Source organism: Apium graveolens, chromosome 3 (assembly GCF_009905375.1).
Source record: "Apium graveolens cultivar Ventura chromosome 3, ASM990537v1, whole genome shotgun sequence".
NCBI classification, from domain to species: Eukaryota; Viridiplantae; Streptophyta; class Magnoliopsida; order Apiales; family Apiaceae; genus Apium; species Apium graveolens.
This window is the reverse complement of record NC_133649.1, coordinates 7,158,401-7,171,296: the sequence shown is the minus strand read 5'-3', so window position 1 is coordinate 7,171,296 and position 12,896 is coordinate 7,158,401. Positions and strand designations below refer to the sequence as shown.

Genomic DNA, 12,896 nt, shown 5'->3' with positions numbered 1-12,896 from the left:
TTTGGAAGGTGTTAACATACATTTTAGGAAGGTGTTAACCGACCGACCAAACGAAATCATGTTTCGCTTATAATAGTATAGTATAGATAAGTGTTTGATAATTTTACTTAAAAAATCAGAATTTTTTTTATTTAAATGAAATAAAATAAATTATTTTTAAATTCAATTATCTTAATTCGTGAATTTTAAATTAGAAAAACATTTACAAATATATATTTTAGAACAGAATTTATTAAAAAGTGAAAAAATTAAAATAAGTTAAAAAAAGTACGTCGCTACTAACATTCAACTTATCAGCTTATAAGTTGTACATTCGACTTATAAGTTGGGTCAAAAAACACTCGTCAGTAAGTACTTACGAGCTTATAAGTCAATAAGCAGCTTATAAGTCAATAAGCAGCTTATAAGTGTTTTTCCAAACATGCCCTAAAGTTAATAAAAATGCAAAAAATTAAAATAAGTTGAGAAAAAGTATGTCGTTACTAACATTCAACTTATCAGCTTATAAGTTGAAAATTTCACTTATAAGTTAGGTCGACAAACACTCGTTGATAAGTACTTATGGACTTATAAGTCGATAAGTTACTTATATCATGGTACCCAAACAAGCCCTATATTGAGGGGTATAGTGCAACTCCAGATGATGTCAAAATCTTAACCGCTGCCGAATAATGACCAACAGAAATTTTTCTCAAACACTATTTCTCATTATCCTTTTTATAGACTCATTTAGGTTGAGACAAGGAGGACATGTCGTCTCTTCAAATAAAGTGTCAAGTAACATTAAAGGACCTCAAAGCCCAACGCGTTAAGTATGCACTTCTGTTGCAAGACCTTTCTATTTCCGGATCTTTTTTCTTGACGTTCCCGTGTGAGATGTAGACTCTAAGGTACATGTTGATAGAATAAGAAGATATATCCAAAAATCAAAATAAACGTGTAAAATAACTATTTTATGAAAAACACAAATGAATTAATCTAGAATATCAATTTAAATAATGATATAATACTTTTTAAAGAAGTTACAATAAAACTATGATATTACATATAGGAAATGAATATTACAAACTAATGAGAATGTATATACGAAAAAAAGAAGTTTATAATAGGAGTTTACTCCTTATTGATATGATGTTTATTACATATAATATATAATTATTTATATTTAATGACCATGTATATACTTTTAGGAAAAAGAATATCTATAATACGTGTTTGTTCAATATTGACACGATATTTTTTTTTGTTGAGATCACCAAAACAAGATATATAAACATTATATCGGCTAAATAATTAAATTAAATACAAGATTATAAAACTATTATTAATATTGTTCTAACAATTTCTAGTTTGAATATGATGTTAGTTTATATATAAATATTGATTATTCGAAATAAAAATCTATTTTTTGTTACTCATTTAACATCATATATACTTATATATAGATCACAACATTAGGAAATATTAGCTTTATAGCTAAATGCCTAAATGTTGAAATGATAACTTTGTTGAACAAATAATAATAAGTTAATGAACTAAGTGTATTGGAATTCTCTGGCACATTTTGATTAAATAAGGTCTCAAACAACACATATTGAAAATATGACTTTTTTGGCACACTAAAACATATCTTGAAGAGGTGTTTTTGAGAAATACAAGGTCATGTGGCATTTATTCTCTTGACAATTTTATTTATTAAAAAAAAGACTGTTGTAAGTAATGACTCAATGATGATCATGATCAGGAACTGGTCAGAATTTGGTTGCTGACATTATCAGTATATTTGATGATCTGTCAGGATATACAATTGATCAAGATTTGATGAGGTACCATTATTTGCTGATATCTTCTATTCCAGGAAAATAGCTAAGAATGATATGTCGGTTGTTGATAAGTAGGATTATAGTTATCGGTTAAGATATGTATATAAATATGTTTATAACTGTTATAATATATCTTATAAATCATAGAACTGTGTAAAATATATAAACACCGAGGAGGTTACTCATTAGAGTTGTCAATCTTGAGTATCATTGTAATGTAACCTAACAGTTCTCAAAAATATCAGAATATATTTAGAGAGTATTGTAACAATTTTTGAGTATTAGTAAAAGCTATTTTGATTATCATATTTGTCTGTCAAATTCGAAAAATGTATACAATTGTATTTATCCCCCTTCTATAATTGTTTATTACTGGGAAACAATTGATATCAGAACAAAGTTATAGTCATACTAATTGAAAACTATCAAAACGTCTGGAAACAAATATGAGAGCATTAAGATTCCGATCCTGAAAAAACCTAAATATCCAACATGGAAATAAACATGCTGATATATCTGGAGGCTGCTGATTCTGATTATCAGGATGTAATCAATGATGGACCATATGTGCCAACAAAATTAATAACTGTGACTCTCATTGTTCCTGAGTACTAATCTATTAAGGCCAAAAAATAATGAACTCTTGAAGATAATGTAAAAGTGCTTAAAACAGTTTAAATTTTGTGATGTCTAACATGGTGATTTCTTGCAAAACTGTCAAAGAATTTGGGATGATTTGAAGAGTCAATGTCAAGGAACAATGATTATCAAGAAGAACATGAGAGTTATTATGATTCAGAAATATGAATACTTTGAATCCAAAACTAATGAAAGTCTTATTAACACTTATGATAGATTCTTGACACTGTTAAAACTAGATTGAAAAATTTGGGCTCGAGGTTGAGATTGAATTCAACTGAAATTTTATTTTCAATCGAAGTATGTTTTGTGAAAATTTTGATAGAATCGAACTCAGCTCGCAAGCTCCAATCTATTTTATCAAATATTAATAAAAATTTGAAATACGATCGATTTGATTCAAGTTTAATTCGATTAAATATATAAAATATAAAATATTAAAGAGGATTCCAGACTAAGTAGAATATTAAGCTATGTGTTGTATTTAGCATGGTTTGCATCGGTTATTTTCATATGACCAGCTAAAAATCAAAACTTGTTACCTAGGTGTTTAGGATCCATTCAAATTAAAAACATTTGATATATTACTGATACCAACTTGTCCATAGCATTGCTGGCTTTTGTTGATAGTTTTCGATAACATGGTCCATCTTGTATTACATGACTTGGGTTCTTAAAGAATCACATTTAGAGCACCAACTTTCTGGTAATAGTTTCTCTGGTCTTGGTACATACATCACATTCCCCCTCAATTATTATTTTTCTAAAATACACGTATTTTAAAATAAATATAAAATATAATTTTATAATTTATTTTTAATTTTTTTACTGAAAATAAAATATTTAAATTTTTATTCAGAATTTTTTTTAAAAATTATACAACTTCATTTTTTATTCATCTTAAAATACGTACCGAATACACGATAATTGGGAGGGACGAAGGGAATAACATTTTCCGATAAACATTAAATTAATATCCATATATAGTATATTTAACTTATGGCCCGTGTGCCTCCACCCGAGTCTATTTTGTTGTTATTGACTATTGAGCATCAAACAATCCACTTTATGTGGTAAAAACAAGACGATTTTTGTCTAGTTTAATAATGTTATCTTAATATATTTAAAATTTAATATATTTAAAATTGAAAAGCATGTTGAAATCATTAATCATGTGCCAAACTATCCTTGATAATAGCACTACATATTTTATTTATACATATATACGCTTTATACACACGTTGGTATTAGTAAATACTAGGTTTAAGCTTATACCTTTTAAATATTATTTAGGGAATTTTTCATACATATTCAAATTTTAATTATTTTTTTTTGTAAAAATACTATCAATTTTTAAAAATATTTGTAAAATTAAGTTATGCAACTTTGAAACCATTTTGCACATGAAATTTTAAAAAAAATATTTATGAAAATACATTTTGTAAACTTGTAATCATATTTGCAATAACCGAAAATACAACATACAATGCAATCTAAAACAATTGCACAACTCAAAATAAATGCTACGTATTATGCAACATTCTGTTTTTGCAAGTATTTTCATAAAATATTATTTTTGCAAATATTTTTAAGAATTGGTAAAATCGCAAATAACTTTATAAAAAAATTGTATATTTTCATAAATTCCCTATTATTATGAGTTTGTTTATATTATTACCGAGTTTTGTTTAGTTTTATTAAAAAAATCCAAAATAATATTCATAAATGGTAAAAATGCTTTATAATTATTAATAATGAGTTTTTATATTAGATTAAATTATATTTTGAAAAATTGAAAAATAACATATGCAAACTTCATTATGCTTATTTTGTTACATTAACATTTATTATTTTAACTATTATTGTACTTTTCCCATGAAATTTTAAATTTTATATCATTTTAATTTTTTTCAATAAATAAGTTTTTATCCAACAAATTTTACGCATCAACTCCACATTTTTTCTTTTTTTCAAATCCAATAAAATGTACAATTTAAGAGTATTATTAACTTTTGCTTTATATTATTTGTAAATATAATTACTACTTTCTCCGTCCTATTGATTTGGGGATGGAGATTAATAAAAATTGTAATTTAGTGGGAAAAATAAGAAAAATACATGGTAAAATGGTGGGATCAATCAATATTTTATGCATAAAGTGGATGTAGCGGGGTGCAGTTAATTTTTATATTATAAAATTTTATTACTTTCGATAACTTTGAATGGGAGAGGAGTAAACGTAATACTTGTGAAATGAAAGTTTCGAGCAACCAAACCATCCTTAAACCTAGTAGTAGTAGTATGTTTACATATTGAGAGCACTTTAATTTTAAATTAGTATTTAAATATATATTAATCAAATAATTATTTTACAACATTTAAAATTAAGCAATAAGAAGTAACCCATATTATTGTATTTCTTTGTTCTAAATACACACCGTCAACAAGTAACTATGTTAGTTACTTTATTGTTATTGTATTATTATCATTTTCATATAGGATTCAATGAATCTAAAATATGAATACAAACAAGAAAATAGATGGTCCTAAACTTGAAAGGAACTTACATTTCATTAACCATAATTCGTATGGTAAAGGGTGAACTTATTTTCTTATATATTTTGTTTTTTGTGCATTCTACCAGATATGCCCCTGTAAGTATAGTCATTTATCCACCCCAATTTGGTCCCAGCTATATATATATTATCATCAATTGTCATCATATGATTCATATCTATTATCTATCGTGTTAAGAATACAGAATATTTTTTCTCAAGGTGAAACCCTTGAATGGTTAAGTTTCCATTTCTAACGTTCTTGTCCATGCATGGTTAAAAGAATCTTCGAGTCACCCTGCACATACATACAGACTGTCTCGTGTATATACACCAATAAACCTAAAGAGTTTTGTGGTGTAAAACGACTCATACCTGTCTATGCTTTAATGTACTAGTAGATATTTATAGAGGTTTCTTTCGTTAAAAATGACAATTCACTCTGCAGGGCAACTAATTGCATGTTGTGGGTCACAAAGAGACCACTCTTACTATATGCGAGCAATACTTGCGTTTAGTCATTTAGCAAAAAAAAAAAAAAAAAATACTTGCGTTTAGTACATGTCCCAAAAATTTCAATTACTTTAATTTAAATATATATATATATATATATATGAATTTGCATGATATATGTTTATTAGGATCTCGTAAATTGATTTCGACTAGACTAGCCTCTGACATGTGAGAGCTTTTCAGGGCATCCCCTCCTTTTTATTACTTTGCTACCTATATATTATACCCACATCTCATAGCTAGCTCACTCAACATGTAAAACAGTACTATTTATCAGTACAATTAATCATTACTACAGTACCTCCAATGGAACCGGAAATTCATAATGCAGATATTGGCAAAATCATGGACGGAGGTTTCGACGGAGACGATAACAAAGTCATCGACTGGTTCAATGGCGTGGCGGAAAATGCTGGGAGAGTTCAGACAGAGACGCTTTGCCGGATTCTCAAACTTAACTACGGGGCAGAGTACTTGAGGAAATGGTTAGGTGATATTGATGTTGAAAATGTGGATGGTTGTGCTTTGGAAACATTGTATACTACCTTAGTGCCTTTAGCAACCCATGCTGATTTGGAGAGTTATATTCAGAGAATTGCCAATGGGGACAAATCTCCGCTCCTCACTCAACAACCCATCACTACTCTCTCCTTAAGGTACTACTTTATCTGCAGATCTGCACCTAGTTTCAATATTAAACTTATTCAGAGCCGCCCTAAGCTGGGGTGACTCTGGTTATAAGCGAGCAAAACTTGCGTCTGAGGCCCCCGACACTAGGGCCCCAAAAATTTCTAACTTCTTCAAGTAAATATATATGAATTTCCATGACATATGTATATTATGATCCCATAAACTGATTTCGATTAGGACCCTCGAATCTCAGGATCTGCCCTGCCCTGAGCACAAGAGGGCGATGCTACCTAATCGGGGCTTAGATATCAAATACCTACCATGCGCCTTAATTAACTTGGTTTTATTTACTTCAAATTATGAAACTATCAAGTATACATTGTGTGTCTGTGAATTATGTAACTTTGCATACACAAATGCGCACGTTTTTATATAAATTTGAATATATACAAAGACTTGTGTTTGACTAAGATTCTGAATTACTTGCCTCTTTAACTCACTGCTTCGATGCAGTTCTGGAACGACAGATGGACGTCAGAAATATGTACCCTTTACTCGCCATAGCTCCAGGACCACTCTTCAGATTTTTAGGTTAGCCGCAGCATATAGATCAAGGTACGTACCTTCTTCCTTCTCCTCACTCTAAACATGAACTTTAGGGGCGGTTTAAAAGCTCATTCCCATTCCCGTCCCGTTAACCGGGTTGGAATCACATGATCCAAATTAGTCTTTTCAAACACTGCCTTTAGAATCTAGTGATACAATAAGTCTTAATGTTATAGCTTTCATATTTATATTGCGAAAATTATGATGCTAGGGTTTATCCAATAAAGGAGGGAGGGAGAATCCTAGAGTTCATATACAGCAGCAAACAGAAGCAAACAGAGGGAGGTTTAAAATCCGGGACAGCCACAACTCATTATTTTGCAAGCAAAGAGTTCAAAACTAGACAAGAAAAAACCAAGTGTTATACATGCAGTCCGGAAGCAGTTATAACCAGTGGAGACTACAAACAATCTACTTATTGTCACCTCCTTCTTGGTCTCTTCTACTCTAACCAAGTAGAGTTCATTGCCTCCACGTTCGCGTATAGCATAGTCCAGGCTTTCACATCACTCGAAGAGCACTGGCGAGATTTGTGCATTGACATCAAACATGGGAATCTCAATTCAAGAATTGTTACTATACCAAAAACACGAAAATCAGTTCTGGATATCATTTTTCCTAACCCTTGTCTAGGGTCTCGAATTGAAGCTATTTGTGAGGAATTAGAACAAGTAGAGTGGTATGGCCTAATTCCAAAGCTATGGCCAAATGCCAAGTATGTGTACTCTATTATGACTGGCTCAATGCAACCATACCACAAGAAATTACTGCATTACGCTAGAGATTTGCCTTTAGTGAGCGCAGATTATGGATCTACGGAGAGTTGGATTGGGGTAAACATCAATCCTTCTGCTGCACCGGAGAATGTCACGTTTGCTGTCATTCCAACATTTTCATATTATGAATTTATACCGCTTCATAGATACAACCGAGAGGATTGCTGCTATAGTACTTCAGCTACTGATAATGGCTACATAGAAGAAGAACCTGTACCTCTTTCTAGAGTCAAAGCTGGCCAACAATATGAGATTGTTCTAACTACTTTTACAGGTAAGTAACCAGAATTTTAATTAATTAATCTTGATCTTAAGCATTTGCTGATCACACATGTAGTACAATAATTGATCAGTAGCAGTAGCAGAAACAAACACAAAGTTGTTACAATCTTAATGACATGTCATATCATGAACACATAACTTGTTGTATTGTTGTAATAATTTGAAGCCAACTGGATCTTGCAATATGAATGGGAATCTTTTAGTTTCCTTAAGAATATGCATATCTTCTAGTGTACATTCATTTTTTAACTTGAAATTCTGTACCTGGTGATGCTATATTGAAGTCATATGATATGACACTAAAAACATGTCTCATTTCACTTATTAAAGTTAAGTCCCTATGCATTTTATTGAATAGCATAAGATCTCCGGTCCTTTGCACCTTAAGATTTTAAATGAGTTGGTTAATTAATTGTTCAAATTAATCTGTTGACAGGACTTTATAGGTACAGATTAGGAGATGTGGTGGAAGTGGCTGGTTTTCACAAGGGAACTCCAAAACTAAATTTTGTTTGCAGGAGGAAGCTAATTTTGACAATAAATATCGACAAAAATACGGAACAGGACCTTCAACTAGTGGTAGACAAGGGTGCACAACTGCTAATGAGGAAGGCAAAGGCTGAATTAGTTGATTTCACTAGCCATGCTAACATAGAAATTCAACCTGGCCACTACGTAATTTACTGGGAAATCAAAGGCAATGTTGACAGAAGCGTGTTTGAAGAGTGCTGTCGAGAAATGGATGCATCATTTGTAGATCACGGCTACGTTGTATCCAGAAGAACCAATTCAATTGGACCTTTGGAGCTCTGTATTCTGGAGAGGGGCACTTTTATGAAAATTTTGGAGCATTTTATAGGAAATGGAGGAGCATTGAGCCAGTTCAAGACTCCAAGGTGCACAAGTGATCAAGGTTTACTTACTATACTGAATGCATGCACCACCCAAAAGTTTTACAGTAATATGGCTCCTGATTAATGATGTGTAATTGTTAGAGATATGTTTTTGGTGGTTTGACTTTTGGAGTAGTACTTTTCTGAAAGAGACGATTAAAATTGGGGTTAATTATCGAAGAGGTCAATTACTGCATTCAAATGTATCAAGTGAGTCATTAATTACAAAACTGACTCAAATGAGTCACTCTTTTAAAAATTTGTATCAAAAAAATCACTCTATCTTTACTTCAAATTCTTAAAAGTTTTATATATTGAGTTTCGTACATTTTTTATGAATGATATTATATCTAAATGAAAGGTTCCGAATTTAATTATTAAGATAATATTGTTAGATTTTTAAAATTTTATCAACTATTTATTTTTAATTTTTTGATTGTTTTATTTGATTTTAATTAAAAATAAATAATTTTTAAATTTTTAAAAATTTAAAAATATTATCTAAAATACTATAACTCAGAATCTTTCATTTGAATGTAATATTTCATAAAAAAATGTGCGAAACTCAATATATAATAATTTTAAGAATTTCGACTAACGATAGAGGAATATTTTTGATACAAATTTTCAAATGAGTGACTAATTTGAGTCAATTTTGTAATCAGTGACTTACTTATATAAATTACAAAGTTAGTGACCTACTTCATATTTAACCCACTAAAATTGTGGCAAGTTTTGTAATCTCAAATTTAACATAATTGTATGGTTAATGACACATGTATTGGGTGTTTGGGAGGCATTTTGATGAATAATCCACTAAAACAAATACAAACTGCATCCCAATCCCCATATCTATACTATAGCGAAACATGGTTTCGTTTGGTCGATTGATTACCATCTTCCTAACAAATATGTTAACACCTTCCAAAAAAAGTTTAAACAAATATTATTTAATTAAAATAAATAAATCATGTATCTCATATAACTACAAACTCTATCAATTATAATCCACCTTATATCTAAGATCACTCAACTTCTTTCTTGTTCCAAAATTAATTTTATTAATTCAAATTATAATATAATAAAATATTTATTAAATCAAGGAAAATTTAAAAAATAATAGCAAGTCATCCATATACATTTATATTATAAGACTCTCACTTTCGTATAGGCCCTACACCCGCCATATAGATTGCAGAATAAGAAAAGATTTTTTAAAATTTTAACTATTGAAATTTTGAATATTTCAATAATATATAATATATAAAAAATTAATACATAAATATTTTAATTTTATTATTTCAATAATATTATAACCATTATTTTTATAATTTAGTTTTACGAAATAATAAAATTATAAATATTATAATCAGTCCGTGCATCGCACGGGTTATAGGCTAGTATTCTTATTATTAATTAAGTATAGTGAAAATGTAACTAATTATGAGTTGTTTTAAAGGTGATGAGCTTAACATTTATATAAGATATAACACATAATTTTAAATTTATGACATAAACTTTCAAATGATTAATCTTGCTGAAAAATTATCAAATATCAAAATTTAGAACTAAATATTGTGTTCGCTCGAAAATTATCAAATATCAAATTTTAGAAATGATTTTTTATGTCACCCCTTAACTCGGCTTTATATTCTAGTTATACTAATGCTATTTTGTATATCAACCTTTGTTTGCGGAATGGGAGGAAATAGATGCCCAGTCAACTATCCCCATTCTTTTTCTCCTCTAGAGTTGTAGTGTTGTACTAGTGTACACTACTCGACCCTGATACTACCGGAGGCGGACCCTCTAAGAGGCAAGGCCCTTATATTCGAAGCTGGATCCGCCACCGGATACCATTACGCTTTACACACTTATCAATAGAAGCCGATTTCACCATTACAAATTTCCCTCCCTCCCTGTACACCGATTGTATTAAAAAAAAACATATCGTATACTAATTCAAGCTTATAGTAAGACAGTTTCCTATTTACAGAATTGCATGATAATGATAAAGAAAAGAAAAAGAGAAAACAAAGAACGGCCCTCATAAACCTAAATGTAGTAAAATGGCATTTCGGGGAGCCTCTACAAGAAAATAAAGCATTCAAGTGAGACACGAGGATTGTCAAGTGACTCTCTACAAACGGCACCATTATGATTCTCCATCTTTTTACTCTCCTCTAATTTTCGCACCCGTGACCGTTCACCTGGATGTCCGGCCACACCCGACACTGCTGTTTTTCGGTGTCTGATCACTTCACTAGCTGCAGCAGGTGTCTGATAATCTCTATCCCTGCGACCCACATTGCGTCGCTGGACTATTCCTGTTCTTCCTTGAGCTGGCCTCGGCCTAGACTCCCCCTGACTCGAAAGCCCATGAGATCTAAGGTTTCTATTAATTTCACGAGAATTAGTAGACTCCAGGGACCTGACTCCTCCATATTTGGCTCCAGCGTTCACGCGAGAATTATTAGAACGTTTCTTAGCCGGTGATCTATGAACCACTCTTTGATTAACTTCACCATCTTCTTCCCCACCGTTCACCGTATTTGCAGAAAAGCTGCCACTGATGCTATACATTTCAGAGACAACGCTAATCTCTTCTTGTTCTTCGATGGTATCTACTGTGCTAGTCAACTTACTATTTCTAAGGGTTGGGGTGCGTTGAATAGGTATTTTAGCCTTGTGTACAGAAGTGGAAGGTGCCATGGAGATGGGTGTTTGTGTTTCAGAGAGTACTTCTTTTACTGTTTCTTCGTCATCGAGTGCTAAAGCAGTAGGGTTGACAGCAGACTCCGGCAGCCTGCGGATACCTGCATCTTCATCCGGAGACGTGGTGGGTGTGGTTGCGACGGTTGTGCTCAGACAGCAACCCATTCAGGTTGGAGGGTGCTTTTGGGCGGCTATAACATAAAAAATGTGGGAGGAGAGATGAGGCTTTATGCAGGAGCAGGATAAAGAAAAGGAATCTAAAGTATCTGTATTATGTACGGGTCTATTCTTTTAAGCTTGGATCCGCTTTAATCAATGCTCTTTATTACAATCTCAAAGCAAGCAAAATTTTAAAATGAAGGTGCTAACAGTGTGTTTATTTACCAACCATTCCTAATTTTGACTACACCTATTTCTACTCCAGTGAGCTCACTTAACAGTGTAGATTTGAAGTGTAGATTTGACATGCCAAATCCATAAAGTGTCACGTTTCGAAAATCTGAAAATAAGTAACTTATAATTTAAAATGATTAAATAAATTATAAGTGATAAGTCAAAGAACACTTACAAGTTAAATAAGTTTTTGGCTAATTTTATTACTTATATGTCAGAATTTTTTTCTTAATTGAACTTAAATAAATAATTATTAATATTGGCCCCTGCGCAATTTAGCAATTAATATTTTTTAAAAAATAATTATTAAAAATAATTATCTTAATTTTACAATTTTAAGTTAGCTTAACATTTAAAATTGAGGTTAATAAATCAGCGAAAATCAAAATAAGTTGAAAAAAAAAATATCGTTACTAACATTCAACTTATCAGCTTATAAGTTATAAATTCAACTTATAATTTAGGTCGACAAACACTCATAGATAAGTTGTTACAAATTTATAAGTCATAAGTGGCTTATAAATTAGTTAATCTAATTTTAAATAATGGAAAATTCAGCATATTTATATGATATTAATAATGTATTTCTATAGCCTCTTACTCCACATAAAAAATTTAAACATTAAACATTCATTAATAAATAGTATAACTTACTGCACTATGGATTTTAACATTCATATGAATTATATTACTTCCTAACAGTAAATTATTCTCTTGCTCTTTAATAAATGGTAATGGTCTCAACTCTTAAACACTCCATACTAGTTTCTCCACTAATACTTGCAACCCTTAAAATTTAAATTAGCAAAAAGAGAGTAATATCTATTCAACTAAAAGCCATTGCTTCTGTTCCGAAAAAAACACAAACTAAAAGCCAAGGTAGAAATCTTAATTATACTAATGAGCTCAGAAAATGAGGATCTCCATCAAATGAGTCTGATACTTTTTTTTATGAAGTGTCAGACAGTAAGGAATCAAACATGAAGATATTAAATTTATAAGGAAAGATGACTGTGAAAATATGTTTTAAAACCCCCTACAGTTTTGATCTCTTAATCTGTAGAACAGTAG

General features: G+C 30.7%; 1 protein-coding gene across 1 annotated transcript; it reads left to right on the top strand.

Annotated features, from left to right (window-relative positions):
* Window positions 1-5,686: 5,686 nt before the first annotated feature.
* LOC141711543 (indole-3-acetic acid-amido synthetase GH3.10) lies at window positions 5,687-9,064 on the top strand. Its single transcript, XM_074514076.1, has 4 exons — window positions 5,687-6,186; window positions 6,674-6,775; window positions 6,978-7,816; window positions 8,261-9,064. The coding sequence occupies exons 1-4, from the start codon at window positions 5,837-5,839 to the stop codon at window positions 8,800-8,802; spliced, it is 1,833 nt and encodes a 610-aa protein (XP_074370177.1). The 5' UTR covers window positions 5,687-5,836; the 3' UTR covers window positions 8,803-9,064.
* Window positions 9,065-12,896: the final 3,832 nt, after the last annotated feature.